The sequence below is a fragment of the Vidua macroura genome, chromosome 13, assembly GCF_024509145.1.
Source record: "Vidua macroura isolate BioBank_ID:100142 chromosome 13, ASM2450914v1, whole genome shotgun sequence".
Lineage (NCBI taxonomy): Eukaryota > Metazoa > Chordata > Aves > Passeriformes > Viduidae > Vidua > Vidua macroura.
The window spans coordinates 14,436,026-14,461,994 of NC_071583.1; the positions used below are offsets into that span (position 1 = coordinate 14,436,026).

Genomic DNA, 25,969 nt, shown 5'->3' on the forward strand with positions numbered 1-25,969 from the left:
ATTTTAAGCGGCGCAGTTGGCGCACCGGGAACCCAGTGCCCAGCTCCTGGGGGCCCTGCACCGCCTCACTGCCCGCTCACACTGCCCAGGCACAGGGAGCCATGCCCAGGGAGGCTGCAGAAGGTACACTGGGGAGTGGGCTTGGGGCTGCTGGGGGCTCTAGCACCCCAGGGGATACCAGGCGATGCAAGGCTGTGGGGTTGGGATGGACGCAGTGGAGAGATGGTGATCTCTGCCATGGGGTCTTTGGGCAGAGATGCCTGCCCAGGGAAGAAGGGGGTCCTGGAGGGCTGCAGGTGTAGGGCAGCAGGGTTTGGGAGGGTACAGGCAGCTGGCATGCACAGCCCCCTGTGCCAAACCTATGTGACCAGCTATGCCCCCCCCACCTGGGGCAAGTGGGTGCAGGGCTGATGTGGGTACCTGTGGAGCAGTCCCTGGCCAAAGGTAGGGCTGTGGTAAGGGTCTGAGAGGACCCTGGGTACCACCTGAGGCCCCCCAACCCTAATGCCTGCCAGCCCTGTGGATGACACACAGTCTGGACAGCAGCAGCTCGGCGCCACGCTGCCCTGCGACACGCCACTGACCCCGGGAGGGATTGGGAGTGGGCACAGTGCCAGCCTGCCATGCTCTGCCAAGGGCACAGTGCGTGGGCCCTGCCCACTGCTCAAAAATACATAAATACCTAGAAAATAATCTTTTCCCTCAACCCCAATGCAGGCACAGTTGCTTCCCAAAACAGTGCTGGAGCCTACTTCCAAAAAGCCCTCCCAGTCCTATGCGATGTGCTCACTAGGGCAATGGGCCCCCTGGCACAGCATACACCCCACATCTCCATCTGTGCACCTCCAAGCAGCACAGTATCTGCAGGGGAAGCTGGGCCACATCACAGAATGGCACTGCCCTGCACCTGCCCACCAGCTTCCAGCTGGCCCTTGGAGCCCCAGTCAGTCCCACAGTGCCTGGGCTATCCTGGCTGGGGGGTGGCACATTCCTGCCCCCAAGCCAGGGCCAGATTCCAGCCCCACTAACAAGGCTCCGGGATCGTGGCCACCAGGCACCCGCTAACTGCTCTGATGACAGCGGTGGGGCCAGGGGGGGCACAGCCAGTGCTTGCCCACTGTGGCTGCAGGGCTGGGCCAAAGGAACACCAGTCTTGGCTGCCTGCCCTGGTGCAGCACCGGGCTGCCAAGGCTGACATCCCCCTGGCAGGGCTCTGGTCCCACAGGGGTGCCCAGGGCAGGCAGAGGCTGTGGGCAGGGCACAGGCTGACCCTTTACCTCTGTTCCAGCAGACAGCATGGGAAGGGCTGAGGGTTCTGCACCGGCAGAGCCTGGGGACCCTGACAGCAGTGAGTCTGGAGCCATCAGCCTGCGCCCCGTGGAGTCCATCAGCGACCTGTACTGGGCCTCGGGCGGGCACAAGGGCACAGAGGGTGAGAGCACTGCAGGGGGACTGAGCAAGTCCGGGCTGTGCCCGTGGCCAGGCTCTGACCCCTTCTCTCCCCTGCCTGCAGGCAATGGCCCGGCTCCCTCCAGCAGCCTGCACCGGCCTCCACCTCGGCCCGTGTCCCCCGTGCCCCCGGCGCTCCTGCCCACCCTGCGCCCCGTGCCCCCCGCCAGCTCCTGCCCTTGCCTCGGCCCTGGCCACCCCCTGCTGCTGGCCCTGCTGGCACTCCTGGCACTGTCGAGCCTGGTCCTGGCCACACTGGCCATCTACCTGAGTGGTACGTGGCACTGGCAGGGTGGGGAGATGTGGAATTGTGGGGGGCCGACCTGCCCGCCCTCAGCATGCTCCCATCCTCTCCCCACAGTCCTGCAGAGCCAGTCGGTGCGGGCGCTGGCCCAGTGGCTCGAGAGCCAGGAGGACGCCGTGCACCAGCTGCGGGCAGCCAGCAGGCAGCTCTGGGCTCGCCTCAACACCAGTGCCCAGCCTGGCGGGCACCGCTGAGCTGCTCCTGGTCCCACCACGGGCTCTGGGTCGCCACGGGAAGGGGCACCGAAGGGCAGGAGGGGGGAGCAGGCAGCCTTACCCACTGAGACCTGGCAGCATTGCCCCTTGGGGCACAGGGGCAATCCCGGACCCTGTCCCAGGCTGTGAGAGAAAGAAACTGGGCTGTAAGGACCTGCATCTGCCCCAGTGACAGCCCATCCTCTTAACAAGGCAGAAGGCATACTTTATTTAGCCTTTTAATTACCTCTTACAATCATAGTCTTAGAAAATCACCATGATAGATACATTCCCAGGGTGGCAGGCACTGCCAACTGGCATGGCCCCATGCCCGCCTAGGCAGTGGCCCCCCTGTAATTAATTTCCCACAAGATTACTATTTCATATAAAGCATTTGGCTGGAAAAGGGCTGAGAGTGGGCAGCTGGCAGGACTGGGCAGAGCTTCCCACTCCACACTGCCCTGCCACCATCACTGATGCCACCAGGCTGGCTCGGGAGGCAGGGGCTGTACCCAGCATGGCAGGGTAGAGAGAATGCTCCTGCCACAGGCACAGACACCAGGACCAGCTGCTCTACAGCCCTGCACATCTCTGCCCTCCCACCCACCCTTCAGGCTGTGCCAGGCCACCCTGGTGCCCCTGCAGGGCTGGGGAGGGTATACACGAGCCCTGCCACTGAAAGGGGCTGCTGGAGCCTGGGTTAGGCCCCCTCCCACTGTGCCACATGGATGCCCAGCCACAGAGCAGGCACATGGCAGCATGCCACCACCTCCCCCTGCTCTTCTTTTATCCTTCCTATTTCTTGGTTAAAAAAATAAAAGAGGGGGCAGCCCCGCCTTGGGGCAGCTCCAGGCATTAAATACTCTGCTGTACATGAATAAAAGCCCGAGGGCTGGGGGCACCTGCCCCTCACAGTGCTGGGTCTGCAGTCCAGGTGGGCTGGGGGCTCTGCCCCCCTCTGCCCATCACAGCACATCCGCCCGCTTGTCCCGCACGCGGCTCCGGGCTTTTGTGCGGGCTTTGAAGGCAGCCGAGTTGTAGAGGTGCTGGAAGGAGAGGGAAGGAGAGATTAGGGTTTGGGATGCCCCTCTGCCCACCTCTCCAGCAGTGCCCACCACACTCTGGCACTCAGGCACTCAGTGGGAGCCCCGATGGCAGAGGAGGGGACTGTGGGCACACATCTGGGAGGTGGCACCCACCTTCTCAAAGCGGGAGACCTTGCTGGCTTTCAGAGCAGCCGCATCCAGCACCAAGGGGGGCCCGAGGCCAAAGATCTCCCGTAGCAGCTCATTGTTCTGTGAAAGGAGGGGTCTGTCAGCACCCACCAGCACCAGCCCAGCACTCCCTGGTGCATCTGCCCAGCCCATACCTGGAGGTGGTGGTGGATGCCAGAGCCCAGCACCTCCTTAAAGGCTTGGTAGGTGCGCTGGCGTGCCCAGCTGTCCAGGTACATGCACTCCAGGCCAAATCGGATGGTCTCCTCCTGGTACTCCCCACTCTGAGCAGAGAGAGGGGCACCAGCAATAACCTGGACACCAGCCCTATGTGTCCCCTGGCTCTCCAGACAGGAAACATCAGGCAGCTGGGAAGCAGCCACACAGTGGCAGGACAGGGCAGCACCAGGCTCCGGTACCTCAATGAAACGCAGGATGTCCCGGAAGATGGATCGCTGCCTCCGTCGGTCTGTCTTGGCTCGGTACTTGTTGCTCTCAGTAGCCAGGACCTTGAGTTGGGTACACAGGAACTCTGTATCTTGGTGGCACAAATCCTCCTGCCAAGAAACAGAGGATTTAGAGGGAAGAGCACTAGGCACTGCCCGCTGCCATGGCCAGGACAGGGCTGGGGAATCACTGGGGCTAGCCCCTCTGCCAGGGTGCCTGCTAGTGACACCGGTCAATGCCAGCTCAGCCAGGGCATGTCAGGGTGTCATAGTAGCTCCCTCCCTGCTGCCTGGTTAGTGCTCACCCACTGCTCCCATTGCCACAGCCCATGCCTTACCTCCAGGTCCTGGGCCAGCTCGAAGAGCAGCGCAATGGTTTCCCCAGCCAGGATGCGCAGGGCGACGCTGCTGCTGGTCAGCAGTGGGGGCAGCTGCAGCCAGTGACTGGGACAGGGAGGCAAGAGGGCAGTCTCAGTGGCCAAGCACTGCCCCAAGGGCTCAGTGCTCCACAGCTGGCTGCCCCACACCAGCCTCCACTCACTTCACACCCCACTCACTTGTCCAAAATGCTCCTGAGGTGGGAAGGGGGGCAGATGGTGAGGAGCAGGGACCATGACTGGAGCGCGCTGCAGTGCAGAGGCCCGTGCTGGGCAGGTGCTGAGCCCCCTTCGCCTGTACTGGGGGGGCTGAAGATGCCCTCCAAGCAGGACAGGCATGAAACCAGGTCCTGGAGGAGAGAAACTTTGCCAGTCAGACCACAGCTGCCATGGAGATGCCACACTGAGCTGTGCACTGGGGACCAAAGGGGACCCACCATACCAAGGGGTGCCAGGAGCCCCCTGGGACAGGAGAGGCTACTCCACCCACAACACCCCATCTGCTGGCTCCCCCCAGCTCAGCTCCAGGCTGCCCAGGGAAGGGGCCTGGGCTGTCACTCATGTGCCCGTACCCCTACTCCAGCTCAGCTCCAGGCTGCTCTAGCACTGTGGGCTGAGGGCAGGTGGCATGGCAGCCCCTGGGTGCCCTCTTGCAGGGGTAGGATGACACCCAGGCGCAGTTACCTCGAGGTCAGCAGCGGCAATGTAGCAGCACATGCCCAGGGCCGTGGCACACTGGCAAGAGAAGTGAGGGAAACGCAGTCAGATCAGGCCCAGCTGGGTCATGCCGGGCCTGATCCAGCACCCAGCCAAGGGGCAGCCGGGTTGGGGCGCCCCTGCTTTGCCCCACTGCACTCGATAGCGCCCAATCCTGTCACCCTCCCGGGACTGCAGGGGCTCCCGAAGGCATTGCCTGGGCTCTCCCCACCACGGAGGTGTCCCCGGGAGGAAAGGGCCAGGCCTTACGCTCTGCCGGGCGCTGGGGCTGGCTGTGCTGTCTGTCAGGACGCTGACGAGCAGGGGCTTCAGGCTGCGGAACACCTCTTCTCCCTCCGGGCCAGAGCCCATCTGGAGGCAGAGGAGGGTGAGGACGGTGCCTGCCAGCGCCTGTTCTTCCCCTTTACCTGTGGGCAGCACGAGAGACCTCCCTCAGACACGGCTCACCGGCCCCGCCGCCCTCCGCCCGCTGCACCCTGACCTTTCTTGAGGCACTTCTCCAGGGAGTCGGTGAGCGTGAGGCGGCGCTCCAGCAGGAACTCGGACAGGGTTTTGGAGGACAGGGCCAGGCGCAGGCTCTGCAGTGCCGCCTGCCGCGCCTTGGCGCTGCGAGACACGGCGGGACGTCACGGGCTGGGGGATCCCGCGACGGGGCACGTCCCTGCCCCCGGCTGGCAGCGCTGGCAGGGGCCGGCAGCGTGCCCGGAGCGCCCACGGGGGTGACGGCCGCTCCTCACCTCTTGTCCAGGAGGTTGTCCATGTGCTCTTTCAGCCTGTCCTCTACCTCCTCCTCCTGGCCTTGCTCATTCGCCGCCTCGCTCCCTGCTCGGGCGGCAACACGTGAAGCCGGGAAGCCCGAGGGCGGGGGACACCGCGACCCACGTGGGGGTCACCATGGGGTCCGCGTGGCTCACCTGGTCCCTCGTCAGCGGGGCTGGCGCTCTCGCTGGCACTGCTGCAGTGGCTCAGCACCTCGCTGCCGGCCTCCTCCTCGCTGCCGGGCGAGCTCGCCCGGGCGCTGCCGGTGCCGCCTGCGGGGGTTCGGGGCAGACTCGAGTGAGCCCGGCGCTGCCAGCCCGGCCATGTCACGCGCGGCCCCGACCCCCCGGTCCCCTCGCCCGGGCCCCCCCAACTCACGGCGCGCGGCGCGGCGGGAGCGCGGCATGGCCGGCGCGCGCGGACCCCGCGCCCCGCCCCCGCCGGGACGGCCCCGCCCCCTGGGCGCGCCCCCGCCATCTGCGCATGCGCCGCGGGACCTGCCCGAGCCCCGTGTCCCCGTCCCTGTCCCCGTCCCTGTCCTTGCCCGCCTCCCTGCCCCTTTCTCTGACCCTGTCTCTGCCCCTCTCCCTGTCCAGGCGCTATGTTCATCCCTGCTCTCTCAGTATCCCTGCCCGTGTCGCTGCCCCTCTCCCTGTCCTGACGCTATCTTCATCCCTGGTCCCTGATAGGAAAGATGCCTACTGATGTCTTTACAAACAATTCGATGGGTGAGGGTCTTTAGGAGAAATAGGTGTTCATGTCTTTGAAATGGGTCTTCATGTCTCTACTAACCTTAAGCCACCCAGGTTTGGCACAGAACCCAGACAGTTTGACTACAGCTTGAATTCCTGAACTTTAGGACAATAGACAAATGGGTCAGCACAAAGTCCGCTGCAGAACTCAGCCTGAACTTCTGAACTTCAGGGGAAAATGACAGGTTCAAGGAACATGTGGGTGAGGGTTCAGGAAGGCTGTACCTTCCTAGTACCTCAGCCAATGGGGAAAGGAAGAGGGCAACGTGCGGCCGGGAGTTAGGATGAAAGGAGGCTGCATCATCTAGCACCAGGAGAGAAATTCCGTGGATGTATGGCCCAGTGGAGTCTCCCTCTTTATTCAAATAAAGTTGCAGGACTCCTCTGTCTCCTTTATGGACACTGGCTTTTCCTAATGTGATTTTCTGCACATCCCTGCCCCGTCTCTGTCCTGGCTCTATCTTCATCCCTGACCACTCACTATCCCTGCCCATATCCCTTCTTCTGTCCCTGGCCCTGCCTGCATCTCATTAGGAAAATCTCATTCCCTAAGTAAAGTACCGATTAGTCTTTCTAGTATGAAATGGTTTGGCCTTTACTAAGATCCATATACCCCCTATTATGTTGTACACTGCATAGCTGTGGCTGGGTGGGCAGGCAGATAAGGCTGACAGCCTGGGCCCTCCAAGACCTCCCTGAGACTCTCCTATCGTCTGGCCTCACAGATAAGTACCCCTTGACGTAGTGAGACTGACTCCAGACTGACTCCAGAGAAAAGAAGGATGCCAAAGCCATAGAATTGCACTGGCTTTACAAAGCCAGCAGGCTTTGTAAATGGAGACAGCAGGGAATTCATGGAGCCTTGTTGTACCCCAACACTTGAAGGGTGCAAGAGCCACATGTGAACTACATTTGGGGTGCTTCAATTTGGCTGGGACAGCCTCTGGGTGTGAATAAAGAATGTCTCTTGTCATGCTCATCTGGTGTCCTGGTCTTGCTCCTCAGGCTGCACGGGTCAGGTGTGAAATGTTCATGACACCCGTCCCCGCCCACAGCCCTGCTCCTGCCTGTAACCCTGTCCCCAGTGCTGGTCCTCTCCCTGCCTCTCCTCCTAATATCCCTGCCCCTGCCTGTATTCCTGCCTTGTTGCCACCCAATACTAAGGGCACACCTATCCCTGCTCCTGCCTGCATCCCTGACCTGGCCATTTGCTGCTGCTGCCAATCACAGAATCATGAATCACAGGGTTGGAAGAGACCTTTAAGATGATTGAGTCCAACCCAGCCCTAACACCTCAATTAAACCATGGCATTGAGTGCCACATCCAGTCTTTTTTTAAACACATCCAGGGATGGTGACTCCACCACCTCCCCGGTGACTCCACCACCTCCCGAGTACTTTATCACTCTTTCCGTAAAAAACTTTTTTCCTAATATCCAGTATCTCTACTTCTGTCCTTGTCCCTGCTCGTGACTGTATCCCTGTAACCCTGCCTATCTCTCCTGTTTTATCTGTACCCCTATCCCTGTCCCTGACCCCAAATGAACCCTATCTCCCACTTATTCATATCCCTGCCCCTGCTGCTGACCTTTCACTGCCCCATCCTTGTCCCTATTCCTTCCCCTTCCCCACAGCCTCTGCCTGTCTCCTGCCCATGTCCTGACCCCCTGCCCCTTTTTGCTCCTGCCCCCATTCCCTATCCTGTTCCTCTTTCCATTTTTGCCAGCCCCTGCTCCCAGGAGCACACTCCCCCTCTGCCTACAGCCCCCGCCCATCCTCCTGCCCTGCCTGACCCTGAGCCGAGTTCCCAGGTGTGAGTTTGTGTTATTTGGCTCTTCCCAGTTTATTTGGGCCAGGGGGCACTCGCGGGTTCCTCTGCACTTTCGTTTCCAGCTTGGCAGAGGCAGAAACTGAAATTGCGTCAGGAACAGAAACTGAAACTCCCAATCTCCCAGCTTAAGACAGCACGGGCTGCAACATCCTACTCGTACTACCTGCTGCCTCCTGCTCCCGGGATCGAAGGGCACCGCGAGCTCTGCTGATGCTGCACCGGCCGCATCCCACTGCAAGGGAGGGCACCAGCCTGCCTGGTGATGCTGGCATCAGCCGTGTCCCACTGACGGTGTTGACACCAGGACCCTCGGTGAAACTGGCTATGTCTTCATCTCATTGCCTACAGTGATGCCAGGGCATGTGCTGACACTGGTGACAGCCTCATTCCATTGCCCGTAGTGACACCAAGGTAGCTGGTGGCACTGGCCACATCCCATTGCCTCTGCTGACACCATGGCACAGCGTGAGCCATGTCCCAGCACTGGCTGTGCCCCAGCCCGGGCACTTGAGCCGCCAGAGGGGGACTGGTGCCTGCGGTGGGGCTCTGCCTTTGTCCAGCTGGGCACCCGGGGCAGACCCTGTGCCACCGAAGGCACCGGGGCTATGAGGTCCCACAGCAGCCCAGAGCCAGCCTGCAGGCAGCTGCCTCTCTGCCACCGCCACCCGAGCTGGATGTCAGGGTGCCGCGCAGCCACTCCTGCCCCCTCCCAGCCCCCGCAGGGGCGGCACCGGAGACACCCGGGGCATCCAGCGGAAACGACCCGGGGCCACCTTAAGTTCCCAGCGGTGACGCATCGGGGCGGTGGCCCGGGAAGGTTTAAAAGCTGCTGCAGACAGAAGCAGGCTGTGGAGTGCTGCAGGCAGGAGTAGGCTTAGGAGGCAGCAAGTCACAAGAGGGCAAAGGGAGCGATACACCTGTCAGCATGGATGTGTACCAGGTGGCATCCGCGAACGGACTGAGAACAGTAAACGCCAGGGAGCTGGATGGCTGGATTGCAAACACCCTGCAGCCCAGCACAGCTTTCTCCATGCAGGTGAAAGAGACAGTGTGGCAAATCTGTGAATTCCTGAAGAGGAACTGCTTTGAGGATAATATCCACGTTCAAAAGACCGTCAAGGTGAGTGCTGCCCAGCTTGGGGGCCAGCTGACACCCCTGCAGCCACCCTTCCCATTGTCCCATGCTCCAGCTCCTGCCCTGCCTCAGTTTCCCTTGGCAGCTCCAGGAGTGGTGGCAAGCGATCCTGATGCTGGCAGTGGTGCTGAACAGGCAGGGTCTCTCTCTGCAGGGTGGATCAGCAGGAAAGGGCACAGCTCTGAAGAACAACTCTGATGCTGATGTGGTGCTCTTCCTCAGCTGCTTACCCAGCTACCAGGAGCAGAAGAACAACAGAAAGGCTATCCTGGATTTGATCATGATAAAGCTGAAGGCCTGCAGGGAGACCTTGAGGTTTGATGTGTCCATTGGTGAGCCCAGGTACAAGGGTCCTGACAGCACGCCACGCTCCCTCAGCCTTACTCTGTCCTCCAGGGAGACTAGAGAATCCATTGATGTGGACATCCTGCCTGCCTATGATGCTTTGGGTAAGGGCTGCAGGCTGGCACAGGGACAGGCAATGATGTCAGTGCTGGGATGGCTCTCACCCTCCTTCTCACCCCACAGGGCAGGTGACCCAGGATGCCCCACCAAATGCAGAAGTGTATGTGAGGCTCCTGCATGCCTGCAGCCACCCCGGGGAGTTCTCCCCCTGCTTCACTGAGCTGCAGAAGATGTTTGTGAAGCGTTTCCCTGCCAAGCTGAAGAACCTCCTGCGCCTGGTCAAGTACTGGTACAAGGAGGTGAGGGGCTGCCCAGCTTTCCCAGTTCCCAACAGACACCCATCCCAGCCAGCTCTCACCTCCATCTGTGTCTTCTCCCCAGCTGCTGAATCCACAGTACCCCAATGCTGACCTGCCCCCTAAGTATGCCCTGGAGCTGCTGACCATCTACACCTGGGAGGAGGCCACAGGCTCCTCCAGCAGCTTTGACATGGCTCAGGGCTTCCGCACAGTGCTGGAACTGCTGTGCCGGCACCGGGAGATCTGCATCTACTGGGAGAAGTACTACTCACTCCAGCACAGAGAGATTGGTGCCCATGTCAAGGGGTTGCTGCGCAGTCCCCGGTGAGGACCATGCCCAGTAGGATTGTGCCCGCTGGCCCCATGGTTGCCCAGGGCTGACAGCAATGCCCACTCTGTGTTTGCAGCCCTGTCATCCTGGACCCTGCTGACCCCACGGGGATCCTGGGCCAAGACAAGAACTGGGACTTGATGGCACAGGCAGCTGCCAGCTACTGCCGCTCACTGCCCTGCCTTGCAAACGTCCAGCCCTGGGAAGTGCAGGTAAGGCTGCCTGAGCCTGTGAGTATCATGGTCCCCCACCCCTGCTCCTGCTGTCTTTGCCCACTCGCTCTCCCGTCCCTGCAGCCAGCCCGGCCCGTGACCATTGAGGTGATGCAGCTGTCAGGCACCAAAATGAGGCAGCGTGTCAGCCCCTACATCACCATCGGGCAGCTGAAGGAGATGATCCAGCAGAACTGGGGCATCTTGCCATACAGACAGCGCCTGGCACAGCAGGAGCCAGGCAGAAACAGCATCACCCTACAGGACTGCGATACCCTGGCCATGCATGGCATCTTCTACAACACCACGCTGGTGCTGCTGCAGACTGAGCCCCAGAAGATGGAGGTCTTTGTCAAGGATGATAAGAATCGGAGCACTACCTACACGGTGCTGCCCACCGACACTGTCCGACAGCTGAAGGAGCAGATCCAGGCCCGGCAAGGGCCTTCTGCCAATGAGCAGCGCCTGACCTATGGCCGCAGGGAGCTGGAGGACCAGCACACGCTGGCACACTATGATGTCAAGCCCATGAGCACAATCTACATGCTCCTGCGGCTCCGGGGGGGTGCAGGCCCCCAGCTCCCCTAGCTCCCTGCCTGCTTGACCTCCTGAGCATTGCCTTCAGCACCAGTCCATACCCCTGTGTACCCTCCTGTCATGCTGGAAATAAATGCTTAGTAGATCCTTGTGCTGCTTGCTCTGTTGGGGACAGTGACAGGTGTCACATAGGGTAGTCAAAGGGGTTGGAGTCACCAACCCTTTCTGATGAAGGGGGACCTCGATGCCACAAGCTGCTGGGATGGCACAGGGACACAGAGCTGGGGTAAAGCAGTGCTCCCTGACCCCAGGGTGCTTGGTGGGGTCAGGGATGTCAGCCTGTTTCCAGCTGGACCTCAGAGAAAAAAACAGCTCCTTTCTCTACCCGCTCCTGCCTGCACCACTGCCTGCCTATGCTCATGCTGGGGACTCAAGTGTCCAGGCTGGGGGGCAGCCAGTACTGGGACATGGTTTGTGCTGGTAGCATGGTGTCACTACAGGCCGTGGGATGTGGCCAGTGCCACCAGGGGTCCTGATGCCAGCGCAGACAGCAGGAGGCAGCAGACTCCGAGGTCACCTTCGGTCACTGCCTTAATTGCTGCCTGTTGGCACCGAGGGAGTTTGGTTTTCATCTTCCAAAAATCAAAGTGGAGCTGAAAGCACGGGGACCTGGAAGTCTGGGGGAAACCCATCAACCTTGGCAATGTCCCTGCAGGTCTTATCTCCCCTCAGCCCTCCAGTGTTGCTGAACATCCCACGTCTCTAGGCTTGGGTGCCAGAGTGGGTCCGTGCTGTGGGGCTCTGGGCTGCCCCCGAGCGCTTCCTGGGGCTCTGGGTCAGACGCGGGACCCTGGGCGGCTGAATCTGCTTTATTGTGCTCAATTAGTACAAGGTCCCCTGTGCCACTGTTCTACACCCAGGGCGGTGGGTGCCACCTTTATACCCCCTAACATGTCCCCTTTATGCCCCCCTCCTCCTGCGTCCCACCAGTGCCTGTCCTGCCCCTCCGTGCTCCCACTGCTGCCTGTAGCCCTTTTGGGACCCGAGCGTGACCCTGCTGTGCCGTCCTCCCGCAGTGCCATGCTGGGGGGGGCACTGCCTGGCCCCGCAGGTTTACATTCATAATAACAGTCGTTAATAAATATTTCGGTGACTCTGCGATGCCGGCAGCCGGCTGGGTCCCCACCGGTGTTGCAGCCGGTGGCAAGGGCAGTCGGCAGCCCCTCGGGGGGCTGCTCAGCCCGGCTGCCCTCCTGCGGCCCCGGAGCTGCAGCCCCCCGCCACTGCCCACGCAGTGCTGCCGGCAGGGCGGCCGAGGCTGTGCCCCACCTGCGGCCCCGCTCCTAGGCAGAGCCCGGCGCCCGGGGCCGACCCCCGGGTCACCAGGGGGATGCGCTGCGGGGACCCCGCTCGGCCCGCGGCCCCTCGTGGGTGCGCCGGCGGCGGGCTCTGCGCGGCTCCTCACCCTGCCCGCGGCCGGGGGGGCCGGCGGGAGTGCGGGGCGGTGGCGGGGGTCTTCCCCGGCTCCAGAGCCTCTGGCAGACCTTGTCCGTGGCTCCCAGCGGTGGGCGCTCCACCAGCTGGAGGAAGTCCCGGTACCAGACCTTGCGGCCGGGGATCCCGGCGGCGAGCTGGGGGTCTCCGGCAGATGCCGCGCCCGTGGCTTGCCAGGCGCCGATCACCTCCAGGGAGAGCCGCAGCAGGGGCTGGGTGAAGCCGTGCTCGGTGGCGTGGCAGAGGTAGAGGCCGGCGTCGGAGCGCTGCACGCTGCGCAGCAGGACACCCCGCTCCGTCCGCACCACCCGCTCGTCCATCTGCACCTGCAGTACCCGTGGGGACGGGCGGTCAGCTCGGCACGGCACGGCGCAGTCCCACCGGCGGTACCTGGCCAGGGAGAGCCTACCTCTCGCTGGGGATCATTCAGGGTGCGCTGGTATGTCCAGAGGATGTGGGCTTGCAGGGATTTGGGGATGCACTCCAGAAAGACGGTGCTTCCCTCCACCCCGTAGAGTTGCTTCTGGGGTACGGTGTCCCGCCTGGGATCTGCGGGGACACAGCCTGGCTGTCAGCCCCCAACCATGGCAGGGTTGCCCCCAGACTCCAGCTGGGTCCCAGCTCACCTTCAGAGCAAAGCACGTTGGGGTCACCGTTGCGGACGTCCTGCCGGCGGAAACGCCTGTGGGAAGGCGATGGAGGAGCAGGGGCTGCAGCAGCGTGACCCGTGCTCCTCACCATGGCCTCGGGGCAGGCTGGCTGCCCCAGCACTGCATCCCAGCATGCCACCTACCTCTTGGTGTTGGGCACGTAGCGGGTGCAGGTGTTGCCATCCCAGGCACAATATGGGTCCCGGGCCAGGCAGCACTCGGCACAGGCTTTGCCATAGGCACTGCAGCGGTGCAGGGGCAGCTGGGCCAGCGCTGTGGCCGAGCCAGCGTAGAGCTGATGCTGGGGGAAGAGCAGAGCTGAGCACCCCCATGCTGTGGCAGGGGGCTAGGCACAGCCATGGTGGACCTGGGAATGCCCAGGGGTCCCCCCTTACCCGCTTGGAGGAGAGCTGCAGGCTGATGATGGGGGAGGCATCCTGTGGGCAGAGCATGGGCAAGCGTTAAGGATGCATGGAGCAACCTAGGGATGCAGCATCCTGGCTCCCACATCCTGGCAGCTGGAGTGCCCTGGCACAACTCAGAGCATGAACAGCACATGGAGATGATGTGGGAAAGTCTGACTGGAGGGATGTAGAACCCTGGCCCTCACCTGGAAGACCTGCAGCTCCTCCAGCAGCAGCGGCTCCATGTGGTGCCAGCTCTCCTTGGGCACTGAGACCACCTTCAGCACTGTGCCCACATCTGCAGGCAGGGAGGGGTGAGGCCACAGGTCCCAGCCGCAGCATCTCCCCGCTCTCCCTCACTGCCCCATCCCTAGGGTCACTACATGCCTGTGCCAATGAAGAGGACATCGTAGTGGCCATCAGCAGCGGTGACACGGTCCACAGCTATGCGGGTGAAAGTGTAGGGCACGGCAGCTTGCAGGAAGAGGGGGCGCTGGCCATGGGGCAAGACAGGGTTATACATCAATGGGTGGTGACGGGCAAACTGGATCACCTCATCGGGGAAGTCCTTGGTGGAGCCGAAGGTGCCAAATGTTTTGCTGGGGCACTGCAGGGAGACAGCACTGGCTAAGCAGGGTCTCACACCCCACTGTCCCCACCCCACCAGCCGAGGCACCCCTACACTACGTACCATGCCTGGGCGGGGGTATGGCACACGCCCCTGGTATGACACCCACTGGTAGTTGGGACCTTCCTTGTGTGCAAAGGGGCCCAGGAAAGCCCGGCGGATGTCAGCCATGGTGTAGACACAGACAGCTGAGCCTTGGAAAACAGAGCTGGTGGGAGAGAGAAGGGAAAGATGTGAGGGGGCAAGCGGGGCACCACTGGGTATGTGCAGGGTCCTGGGGAGGGGGCTTGACCTGGAGGTGGAGAAGATGGCGTAGATCAGAGGGTTGCGCTTGTCTCTTGTCTGCAACAGGAAAACATCCCCTGCAAGCAGGGAAGGTGTCAGTGCTGCCAGTGTTGCCCACAGCTACACGGGTGGGGTCGCATCCCCATTTACTCACGGAGCTCATCAAAGTGGGTGTCTGCCCCATCAGGTCCTGGCACAGCACAGACCAGCCGAGCCTTCAGGAATGTCGTCCACTTGTTCACCAGGCTGCGCTGCCCACCCATATCGTTCTGCCAGGGAAAGGAGGACACTGGTGTCAGCAGCAGCAGGTGGCACCCCTGGGCACCCTGGCCCCCAACCCACCTGCCTGTGGATGCTCTCACCCGGCAGATTTGGCCGATGCGGGCAAAACTGGTCTTGCCCAGCCCCTGCTGCCGTTCAACCGCTGTCTCACGGAAGAAGAAGTAGATCTTGTCGTCGTCGGGGTCCTCACTCTCTGGCACCCAAAAAACGGCCACGAACTTGGGCTCTGGGGACAAAGGGGCGATGCTTCCAATGCCTCCACTCTGCTCCCCAGGGACCCTGGAGTGCTTGCTGGGGTCCCAGGGGAGGGTGCAGAACCAACCCTGCCCAGCTGCAGAGCAGAGGCAGAGTGAGGATGGGATTCCACCAGACATTGTGGGTCTGGAGAGGACACAGGAATCCCTGAAATCACCCTCTGGAGGCAGTGAAGGACAGTGTACATCTGAGCCTGAAGGAGTCATTGCCCTCATGCCTCCAGGCACCAGCAGCACTGTTGTGCCAGGATGCCAGTGGCCCCCCTGCCCCCCACCCTCCCAGTCCCCAGCACTGACCATTGAGCCAGCGAGAGTCGTGCTGCTCCGTGCGGATGGAGGGACGTCGGCCCAGGCTGCGGAAGATGGTAAAGTCACGGCCCATCAGATCGGTGGCCACCCCAGAGTAGAGCTCCTCGCCTGGCAGGCACCGAGGGAAGTGTTATAGGGGACCCCCTGGCACTCCTGTGCCACACTGCACCCAGCACCAGGCTCAGAATGCCCTTACCCACAAGGACAGAGGCGGCTGTATGCCGGGGGTCATACGGGCTCTTCCCCTTGCCATCCTCAGTGTGGTGAGGGTCCAACTTAAAAACAGGCTCCTGGAGAGGAGTAAGGATGGGAAGTGGGCAGGTGGCAGCAGCTGGAGGCTGTGGTGGTGCCAGGGGAGGCTCACTTCTGCATGCTGGCCAGCCTCGATGAAGGCACAGACTGGGTGGAAGGCACCAGTGCCACAGGCATAGAGGTGGGTCCGGTTGTAGGGGTGCAGGATCTTCACAAAATTCATGCACTCGGCCTGGGGATGGAGGAAATGAAGGGTGAGGTAGCGCTGGGGCAGATCCCTGGCACAGTCCTGGCTTCCCACAACACACTCCATCACTCACAGTGATATCCTTGCCAGCCCAGTTGCATTCTTCTCTCCACTCCACAGGAGCCGGCCAGTAGATCTGCGGGTGGAAAAGGGGATGCTCATCACACCTGGAGCACCCGGCACTGCCCTGGCAGCATGTCCCCCCTGCCCCGTTACCTTCCTGTCCCGCTGGCTGATGTCATCCAGGGCCAAAGAAAGGAGGTGGTTCTGAGCGCCCACGAAGAGACGGCCGCGCTCCTCGTCCAGCAGCAGGGCCTCGTAGCAGCAGGAGTGCTCCAGCGAGAAGAGGCGCAGCCCATGGCGAGCCCCCAGCTCTGCCGGGACCCACCGCCACTGCTCAGCCCGGCCCCGCCACTGCCTGTCCATCTCCACTACCCCAGACACGCTCCGAAGCAGCCTGGGTCAGGCCACGGCCCCCTGCCATGCCATCCCCTCCCCCAAACCTGTCCCACTGGCTTGACCAGGTTCACCAAGCCCTTGCCTGCCCAGCATTCATCCCCATGCCAGCCCCACACCCATCCCTGTGTCCCCCGAGACTCATCCCCAAACCACTCAGCAGTGATTCCCGTGCCCCTCAGCACCCATCTCTTCACCGCTCACCCGGCAGCAGGGCAGAAGGGGCCGTTCCCTGCCCCGCGGAGCTAATCCCACCGTGGCGGGAACAAACAGCCCTTTGTCAGGCTGGGAGGAGAGCTCTTGCTGAGACCCGCCGCTGGACAAAGCCCCCTGCGCCGTGCTGGAGGCAGTGGAGTGGCCACTCGGGACACGGCATCAGCTCTCCAGCTGGCACAACATTCCCAACAGGTATGGCACAGCTGTGGCTAGAGAGTGCCACCACGGAGCACACAGGGGTAGAAGCACCTGCGCCTGCACATGCCGGGGGCTGGGAGTGAGGTCCCCAGCGCAGGCATGGCCCCAAGGACAGGCAGGAGGCCTGGCATCAGGTAAGACCATGGCAGCCAGTGCAAACACCTGATAGCCCGCAGGGAGGGCAGCAGTGCTAGAGAAGAGCCAGGGGTTTTGCACCCGTCCCACTGTGCTGCTCCCCAGGATACTCCCGTCCCTCCCTCGGGATGATGCTGGCTGCTGCTGACACGTAACCAGTGCCCCCACACCTGACCGCACGCCCCCCCACCCTGCCCGTGTCCCATGCTCACCGGGGAAGGACAGCTTGAGGCGGGGGGTGGCAGCGGTTGGGGGGCGGCCAGCGGCGAGGCCGCGCAGCAGAAGCAGGAGCAGGAGCAGCATGCGGCTCATGGCCGGGGTCTGGCTGATGGCGCCGCGGCTGGGGCAGAGAAACAAGACCTCAGCTCGGGTTACAGCCCCCTCCCCACAGCCCCCAGACCACGATCCCTCCCCGATGCTGCCGACAGTGTCTGGAGAGCCCTGAACATCAGCACAGGGCAACTCAAGGCACGGCAGAAGAGGATCCCCCACTGGGCTCGACCTGGTAGTTGGAGGGGATGTGAGCCAGCCACATCCCTCCTATTTTTAAGTCCCCATTAATCTAATCCCAAACATAATGGGCTTGAGAAACACCCCTCCTGCTCTGCCCATGGGGAAACAGAGGCAGCCCAGCCAAGCAGCATCCAGCCCTGCCCATGCCTGTCTGAGCCCATCTGCAGGAGTATGCTGGGCTCTGCCCATTGCTGCCTGCAAAGCACAGAGCTGTCCTATAGGAATGGGGACAAGGACGGAGCAAGCACCGAAGTGGTGACAACCAGATAGGGCACCCTGGGCAGTCAGTGGGCTCCTGAGCACTGGGCAAGCTGTCCATTATGGTAGTCATGGGATCCCATGCCTCAGTTTCCCCCACTGCTATAACTCCACCATTAGCCCTTGGCCCTTCTTGTACCACATGCAAATGGGAGCAGGATTTGGGGGCTCTGGCTAAGCAGGTGCCCACAATACCCAGAGGGGCCCATGCCAGTGTGTCTGCCACTCTGATGGGTGCGCACCAAAAGGTAGGGAAGTCCTCCTCCGGCTCTGGCAGCAGCATGCTCTCCCCTGGGGAGTGGGAGGTGATTGTTATCAGGGCACTATGCCAGAATACAGATCCCATCTTGCCCCTGGCCATGCTGCAGTGCCTCGTGCAAGGCACAAACTGAGCCATGCCAATCATCAGCCCTTGTGGTTTTCACCCGTGGCACAGCCACTGGGGCCTCACCAGGACACCAGTGCCAACCAAAGCCCCACCACAGCCCCGGGGCTCGGTGCAATCACCCCAGGCTCTGCTACCTTGCCTGAGCTGGGAACTGGATGCTGGCCTGGAGGGTCACATATCCATGGCATGGATGGGGCTCCTGCGGGCAGGGCAGCCCCCTCCAGGCTGGCCGGTGGAGGTGAGCCCGGGGCAGGCAGCGGGCAGCGGACAGGGCCTGGCTGGGCGCAGTGCCGGGTACGGCTGCCCGGTGTCCCGGCACGAAGGCGGTCGGCGCTAATGGCATTTACAGAGGCGCCGGGATGAGGCGCGGGACCCGCCGGGCTCTGGCAGCCCCGACGGCTGCCGCCAGCCGGGGCCGTGCCGGGGCACGGGGGCCTCCCGCCTGCCCTCACTTGCCGAGCGGCCCGAGCAGACCCCCGGGCGCGGACCCGCGTGGCTCTGACTCGGCCGGCACGGGGGTCGGACGGGGTGCGGGCAGCGGCGGCAGCACCACAGACCCTCGGTGCTAACCCTGGCAGATCCAGCCCGCGAAACTCCCCGTGCCAACCCCGACTCCAGCCTTCCGGTGCCGGAGGGGACACGAACCCCGCCGCGAGCCCCCCGCTACCAGCACGGGCAGCCCCCCCGACGGCAGCGCAGAGACCCCGTCCCGGGACACTCCCCGGCCACCCCCGTACCCTGCCGGCCCGCGGCCCCCGGCACCCACCTGTGTCCCGGCTCGGCTCGGTCCGGCCCGGCCCCGCCCGCCGCGTCCGCCGGGAGGGAGCGGGGCGGCCCCGCGGGGCGGGGCGGGGCGGGGCCGGGGGCGCGCACAGGGACACGCACACGAGTGTGCGAACACACGCTCACGAGCAGACACGCGGACACCCTCACACATGTGCACACACACGCACACAGCCGAACACCCACAGCCCCTGACACACACACACCCACACACCCGTGCTGCCACCCCAGTGGCCCGGGGTGACACTCAGGAGATACCCACGGTGACATCCGCTGCCCCGGGGCAGAGCTGAGGATGCCAAGGTCAGCACACGTGTGGCTCAGCACACGAGTGGTGGCGGGGCTACCTCCTCGCCGGGACAGGCACTTGCTTGCCCGAGCGTGGGGGCCGTGCCGGGGGTGCCGAGGCCGTACCGGGGATACGGGGGGCCGGTCCCGCGCCCCGTTCAGCTGCAGCCCAGATGTCTGGCCCGAGCCCAGCCCGGAGCAAACAAAATTCCTCCGCTGCCTCCCATTTTCCAGCTGCCACTGCCAAGAATAGCAAGTGCCGAGTGGTGCCGGCAGCGGGGCCACGCGTGCCTCGGCGGGCAGGGCTCGGGGCGGGGGGAACACGAACTGCCTTGGGGGCCACACCTGCCTTGTTCTCCCCGCGCCCCTGGCTGTCTCTACCTGCGGGTGCCGGAGTCCAGGAAGGCAGGTCCAGGATGAGTGGGGAGGCAGAGCTGCGGGCAGGCAGGGGGGCAGGCAGCAGGCTGTGCAGGCAGGTGCAGGGAGGCTGGGGAGGCAGGAGTGCGGGCAGAAGCGGGGGCGGGCAGGTGCAGGCAGTGGGTGCCAGCAAGCAGCGAGCGCAGGTGTGCTGGCAGTGAGGGCAGGCAGGCCAGCAGCGGGTGCAGGCAGGTCAGGTGCAGGTGCAGGCAGGCAGCTGGCACACGCAGGCAGTGAGTTCAGCAGGAAGCCAGAGCCGTGCAGGCAGGCCAGCAGTACGCAGAAGCTGTGCCAGGGAGGGTGCCCGGGAAATGCCCTTCTGTCCCACTGCCAGTAACCCTCGTGCTGCTAGCCCTGGTACTCTGGCATGCTGGCCGGCTCTGTTCCAGCACCACAACTTGTTCTTCTCCTGGCTGTGCCAGAGTGCTGAGTGGCATTCAGCCCAGCCCAGCCCAGCTTTATGGGCAGCAAGGAGGACAGAGACAGCGAGGGGATGGGTGGGGCATCAGAGGAGCTGGCACCGGTACGGCAGGGGTTAGTCTGCTGTAAGACTTTGACCAGGCACCAGCAGGACTTTGGGCTGGGTGGCCCCCACATGGCGTCCCTGTGCCTACTGTTACAGGATGGCGCTGAGATGGTGGGGACAGGGATGTCGTGCCCAGTCCTGCACAATGGGTACCTTCCTGTGCTAGTTCAGCACCGTGCCTCAGTTTCCCTTAACCCAGTTGGGACTTTTCCAACTACCTCCACTCCCGGCAAGCGTGGCGAGGTAACCAGATGACGTCACCATCACCCCAGCCCTGGAGCCCTGAGGGGACCTTGCTGGCAGCGGCTCCGCCTGGAGAAACCATCAAGCGTCAGAAGGGCCGGGCTTCCATCCCGGAAAAAACGGCGCGGGAGGGATGCGCCACGTCGCCCGCCGGCCACCCCTTCCCGCCCCACAGGGTGTTCCTGGCCAGCCCCGGAGCCACTGGGCGCCGGCATGGGGACGGTCCCCATCTGGAATGGGCATCGTTGCTAGCATCCCGCCCTCATCCCTACACTCTGCCAGCCCGCGGAAGGTTTCACAGCCAGGTGCCGGTGGCCTGGCTCCCCGCCAGCGCGGGGGTGTCGCTGCCGACGGCACCAGCAGGTGCTGGCGCTCTTGCTCTTTGATCCCGTCCCTGCCGCTGGCAGATCCGCACCCAGGGATCGCTGCCTCGGCCAAATCTCTCCCGGCGGTTCCGGCTCCGGCAAGCATCTGTAGCTCCGCCGGCAGCGCCCGAGCCCCCAGCGGTGTTAGCGGTAGGAAACGGCTCCTCTCCACCTCCGCAGGGCTCCGGGGGCGGCACGGCAGCAGGCAACGGCCAACGCTCCTGCATCTCCTGTGCCGGGGCTGAGCCAGCAGGGCATGGGAGGTATCCATGCCATCAAACGGGTGACCAGGGCCACTGACTGCTGGATACTCTGCATGCAGAGAGAAGGGCTGGGACTGGCATCCACTAGCCCTCAGGATGGGTACGAATGCTGCATCCCAAATGGGAATGGTACCTCACCAGAAGAACCCTCGTGACTCTGTGGGGATCTGTGGGATGACTCCCCCAAGGGTGCTACAGCGTGGTTCCCCATGTTCCTGGGGCCTAGGGGACTTCCCTCTGCCGTAGTGGAGCCATCATGGCTGAGGAGATGGAAAATCCAAGGGTCAAGGAGAGCTGTGTCATGACAGCTGGTGCCATAGGCATCAGTGTGACACATTGGCTTGGCAAAGCACTGCTCCCCAGCCAAGAGATGTGTTTGTGGAGGAGGGTGGCCTTTGCCAGCACTGCCAGTAACGCTGCCAACTTGTCAGCAGGGGAGGAGTGTGGTATCCTGACCCCAGCCTACACCCATGACCTGAGCACAGGGATACGCTGCTCGAACTAGTATCCCCTGAATCTGGACACCCCAAAAAGCTGTTGATGGTTTGTGATGGTACTAAAGATGTGGCTTTAGGACTTCTGTGGGAGTCCATCTGTGGTGGTCCACATCCATAATGTTGGGCCATGAGATGGCACCAGGCCTTGTGTGGCTGCCACATTCCTGGTACAGGGGAAGGATGTGCTAGGCAGAGGACAGAGCTCATGGCATCCCAAGTGGGCCAGTGGGAGGGCTTGGCTGGCAGCAAGCAAATGTGCCTGAGACAGCTGCATCCTTGTAGCACAGCATTGAGGCAATGTCCCAGGGCAACACCAGCTCTAGGTTCACACCCTGTCTGTGGATACACCCTGACCTTACGTCCACCCCCCATCATAGCATGCTGGTGAGACCCCAGCACCAGGGACCCCAGTGGCCCCAGTGCATTCCTGTCGGGATTAGGTACTGGCTCCTGGCAGTGCCGTGCTGGTGTAGCCCAGCTAATCCCTTTTTAATTGTCCCAACCCTGTGTTGGGACTGATCTGGGCTGCCCAGGGAAATGGGAGTGTTGTGTGCACCCCAGTGCCTGAACACCTGTACGGTGCTGCCAGTGTGTCCCTTCTGTGGGACCAAGCCACAGGGTACACAGTGAACCTTTGGGGTAGTGATGAAGAAGGGGATATCCATCCTCCAGGACAGTGGCTTTTTGGAAAGGGAAAGGGAGGGCCTTATAGGATCCTATCCTCCTGACCTAAGGTGACCATTTGCCCTTGGCTTCATGTCTGCCAGCAGCCAGGCTCTGGGACAGACAGAGGGGCCATGTGCCCTGCACTGAAAAACACTGAAGCTCCTCAAAACTGTATGTGGGGCAGGAGCAGGACACTCAGGCTTTCTGCCACCATCCAAGCACTCTCCTCACCCCAGGAGGGCAGTGGGAGATGCTGGCTGAGTCCCCCTGCCTGCTGTCCTACCCATGTCCCTTTGGCCCTGCCCTGAGCCACACCAACCAGTGGCATCCAGCTCCTTAGGCTTTAAAAATAGGCTGGTGTCCCTGCCATGGGGTCAGTAATTTTAGCCAGGGTGTGTCTTGTTGGGAAGCACGCGGATCCATTCATCTTCTCTTGCTGGCCCGGCTGCATCCACACACAGGGCTGATGTCAGCCCCTCGCTGCCCACTTGCTCATCCCTGCCCTGGGGCAAAGCAGTACAGCCATGGCCACCTTGGGCATAGGCAATGCCTGGTGGGATGGTTAGGGTGGGGAAATGAGGACAGCGATGTCCAGCTGCCCCCCGAGCCTGTCTGCTTCCTATCTGGGGCATCTTGCCCCCAAAGCTGGTGGCACCAGGGAGCACAGCATTCCGTGGCACCCGGCAGCACCCAGACAGGCAGTGGTGGAGGAGTCCCGGCACCCTGCCCTCTTCTCCCACCCTTCTCCTCTCACCCTGGCCCCCCAACACAACAGCCACTTCAGATTGCCTCCCACGGTGCTCCCGGGGGGCTGTGCCGGCTGGGATGGCTGCGGGGGCCGCTGCCGAGCATAATGGGGCTATTGATGGCCGAGCCAGCGGCCCCGGCACGGCACAATGGGGCCTTGTCTGCTGGCCCAGCTCCCGCTCCTGCCCAGCCCCGTGCCCAGCCTCAGGACACCCCCTTTCCCAATCGCCTCGGAGCTCACCCAGGTGCCAGCCAGGGCAAGCTCTGCCTTGACCAAGTCAGTGAGTACTGCGAAGGAGCAGCAGGTGGGAGTCCACCAGGTGAGCTCCCCTTCCCATAAACCTGTGCCCAGGGAAGGAGCATTGCTTGGGAAACTTCCCAGCATGGTGGTGCTCACCCCTGCCACCCCCGCTGGGACAGGGCTTAGGGGTTCCTGCTCAGCTGTGGGGTGGCAGGAACAAGGAGGTGGTACATGCCTTCACTTCCCTCTCAGGACCATGTCCAAGCCCGCTGGCACCCGGTACCCACTGTGGGGAGGCAGGGACCTCGCTGCTTCCCAGGGAGCTCCATTGTCCCAGTCCCCCGACGCCACGGCCCCCCTCAATGGGCCAGCCCGGTGCCCCAAACCCACCATCTCACCTGCTGTAGTGCGTGGGCTCTGCCGCAGCTCGCCTGCCTCCTCTGTGGGTAAGCTGGGGCTCTGGCTGCCGCCGGCTCTTTAAACCCCAAATCCCCGGTGCTGGGCGCCAGTCCCGCCAGCGGCGGGGGTGGAGGGAGGGGATGAAAAGCCCCGGTCCCTGCTCCCGGGGCCGGCACCAACAAAAGGCAACTGTGTCGTGTGTCCTCCCTCTGCACCCAACGACCTGGTTGGCCGCTTGGGAACAGCCCCTCGGGACCCCAGGGCTTTCCGGGGTGCTGCCACCCCCTCCGCCTGCACTGGAAAGGGAAGAGGGTGCGAGCAAGCCTAGGAATTCCGATCAGAGCCGCGGTACATCCCGATGTCCCGAGCACCCGTTCCTGCCTGCTCGGTCCTGTTCCTGCCTTGGAGGAGTGCCAGGGTGAAGGCACTCATCACCGTCCCAGTGCCTCATCTGCTCCTGCAAAGTCCAGCCCAGCAGGGCTGGAGGAGGAAGGAGGGGATGTGGCTGCTGCCGTGGTGCCTGTTCTGGGGGGACGCAGACCACGGTACCCCCATAGCTGCCGGGGGGCCGCGTGAAGCACCCCTGCAGTCCGAAGGCCGAGCAGCCGGTGACGCCTCATTAATGTGGGGTAAATGTGTAACAAGTTCTCGGCTGGGCTGGGGCTGTTTGAGCCGCATGACTTCTCCTGCCTTCCCGGCATCCTGGGAGAAGGGGATTTAGTGACTCTATCGCAGTAAGAGCCACTCAGCCAGGGCAGGAGGGAGGAGGAAAGTCCGTGTTGTGGCTGGACACGCTGGGGTGTCCAGTGCTGGCTGGGTGGAACAGAGTGGGCAGCGCACTAGGCTGGGCTGGGCACAAGCCCATTGCTGGAGGGAGAGGATGATCTCAGCCCATCTGCCCTCCGAGAGGGCATGAGGTGAGGGAGCAAGGGAGCAAGGCTTTGTTCAGCAGTGCCTGCCAGCATGGGAGGCAATGGGCACCATTTTAATAAAAAAACAAAACAGGAAATTCCATCTAGAGGCAAGGGAATGTGTTTTTCTTCTGTGACAGTGGCCAGGTGCTGACACGGCTGTGCTAGAGGCTGCAGACCATCCAGCCAAGAGGATCTGTGCCCAAGCAGCTGGCACCAGCTGAGCCACTCCTGCCATGGGGTGGGCTCAGGGCAGCCAGGGACTCTGCCAAAACTGTGCCAGGCCCCAGCCTCCCTCCTGACAGCTGTGACCATACAGGTGGAGAGGGGCTGGAGCACATGATCCTGGAATGTCAGTGGCACCACAGAGCTGGGCTCTTAGCATTCTCCCAGAACTGACAGTGGATCACTGTGCTGTGCCATGTGGTACCAGGTGAAGCCCCAGAGCACCTCACAGTGTTGAGCTCCATGGAAAGCACTAGGGTGGCCAGAGGCCTCAGGAAACAGACGACACCCACTGGAGATGTGCGAGGCAGCATGGCCACCACTGTCCATGGGATAGACTGAGGGACTGGGGCTGTCCACAGAGGAGCAGGCAGAGTTCTGGGGTGCAAGTGGGGGGAGAGGGCTTGTTGGGACACAGATCTGGGAGAACGTGGGCTGGAGTCACACGGGTGTGACAAGGCAGTGGGTGCTGGGGAAGCCCCAGTGGAGCCAGGCTGGACACAGGCACAGAGCAGGCAGATGTGGGCAGGGTGCAGGCAGTGGGCAAGCAGGGGGTGGGAGGGGACAGGCAGTGGGTGGGCAGTGGATGGACAGGCAGGGTATGGGCAGTGGGCAGGGTGTGGGCAGTGGGCAGTGGGGTGGGCAGTGGGGTGGGCAGGCTGCAGGTAGGGAGCGGGCAGTGAGAAGGCAGTTGGCAGCCAGGGGGTGGGCAGGGCATGGGGGGCGGGCAGTGTGTGGGCAGTGGGCAGTGAGTGGGCGGCGGGTAGTGGGCAGTGTGTGGACAGTGGGCAGAGGGCAGCGGGTAATGAGCAGTGGGCAGTGGGCAATGGGCAATGGGCAGTGTGTGGGCAGTGGGCAGTGTGGGCAGCGGGCAGTGGGCAGTGGGCAGAGGGCAGTGTGTGGGCAGTGGGCAGTGGGCAGAGGGCAGTGGGCAGTGTGTGGGCAGTGGGCAGTGGGCAGAGGGCAGTGGGCAATGGGCAGTGTGTGGGCAGTGGGCAGTGTGTGGGCAGTGGACAGTGTGTGGGCAGTGGGCAGCGGACAGAGGGCAGTGGGCAGCGGGCAGTGTGTGGGCAGTGGGCAGTGGGCAGTGGGCAGTGGGCAGTGGGCAGTGGGCAGCGGACAGAGGGCAGTGGGCAGCGGGCAGTGTGTGGGCAGTGGGCAACGGGCAGTGTGTGGGCAGTGGGCAGTGGGCAGTGGGCAGTGGGCAACGGGCAGTGTGTGGGCAGTGGGCAGTGGGCAGTGGGCAGTGGGTGGAGTGTGGGCAGTGGGCAGTGGGCAGTGGGCAGTGTGTGGGCAGTGGGCAGTGGGCAGTGGGTGGAGTGTGGGCAGTGGGCAGTGGGCAGAGGGCAGTGGGCAGTGTGTGGGCAGTGGGCAGTGGGCAGTGGGCAGTGGGCAGCGGGCAGTGGGCAGCGGGCAGTGGGCAGTGGGCAGCGGGCAGTGTGTGGGCAGCGGGCAGTGGGCAGAGGG

General features: G+C 63.0%; 4 protein-coding genes across 4 annotated transcripts; 2 read left to right on the plus strand and 2 right to left on the minus strand.

The window, feature by feature from the left end:
* The first annotated feature begins 101 nt into the window (after window positions 1–101).
* On the plus strand, window positions 102–2,119 carry LSMEM2 (leucine rich single-pass membrane protein 2). Its single transcript, XM_053989733.1, has 4 exons — window positions 102–123; window positions 1,292–1,432; window positions 1,514–1,723; window positions 1,811–2,119. Exons 1-4 carry the CDS (start codon window positions 102–104, stop codon window positions 1,945–1,947), a joined length of 510 nt encoding a protein of 169 aa, XP_053845708.1. The 3' UTR covers window positions 1,948–2,119.
* A 33-nt stretch (window positions 2,120–2,152) lies between these two features.
* Window positions 2,153–5,870, minus strand: IFRD2 (interferon related developmental regulator 2). The gene is made up of 12 exons (XM_053989732.1): window positions 5,839–5,870; window positions 5,616–5,732; window positions 5,439–5,523; window positions 5,183–5,307; window positions 4,951–5,108; window positions 4,669–4,719; window positions 4,165–4,334; window positions 3,946–4,051; window positions 3,581–3,718; window positions 3,317–3,445; window positions 3,147–3,242; window positions 2,153–2,993 (listed from the first exon to the last, which is right to left on the minus strand). The coding sequence occupies exons 1-12, from the start codon at window positions 5,864–5,866 to the stop codon at window positions 2,913–2,915; spliced, it is 1,284 nt and encodes a 427-aa protein (XP_053845707.1). The 5' UTR covers window positions 5,867–5,870; the 3' UTR covers window positions 2,153–2,912.
* A 2,946-nt stretch (window positions 5,871–8,816) lies between these two features.
* On the plus strand, window positions 8,817–11,091 carry LOC128813915 (2'-5'-oligoadenylate synthase 1-like). The gene is made up of 6 exons (XM_053989373.1): window positions 8,817–9,163; window positions 9,333–9,627; window positions 9,707–9,882; window positions 9,965–10,206; window positions 10,290–10,425; window positions 10,510–11,091. The coding sequence occupies exons 1-6, from the start codon at window positions 8,969–8,971 to the stop codon at window positions 11,011–11,013; spliced, it is 1,548 nt and encodes a 515-aa protein (XP_053845348.1). The 5' UTR covers window positions 8,817–8,968; the 3' UTR covers window positions 11,014–11,091.
* A 754-nt stretch (window positions 11,092–11,845) lies between these two features.
* SEMA3B (semaphorin 3B) lies at window positions 11,846–18,731 on the minus strand. Its single transcript, XM_053989371.1, has 18 exons — window positions 18,698–18,731; window positions 16,985–17,112; window positions 15,984–16,141; window positions 15,841–15,903; window positions 15,633–15,752; window positions 15,465–15,558; window positions 15,257–15,376; window positions 14,786–14,931; window positions 14,578–14,692; window positions 14,431–14,500; window positions 14,202–14,346; window positions 13,898–14,117; window positions 13,717–13,808; window positions 13,502–13,543; window positions 13,250–13,407; window positions 13,083–13,138; window positions 12,866–13,005; window positions 11,846–12,782 (listed from the first exon to the last, which is right to left on the minus strand). The coding sequence occupies exons 2-18, from the start codon at window positions 17,082–17,084 to the stop codon at window positions 12,342–12,344; spliced, it is 2,280 nt and encodes a 759-aa protein (XP_053845346.1). The 5' UTR covers window positions 17,085–17,112; window positions 18,698–18,731; the 3' UTR covers window positions 11,846–12,341.
* Window positions 18,732–25,969: the final 7,238 nt, after the last annotated feature.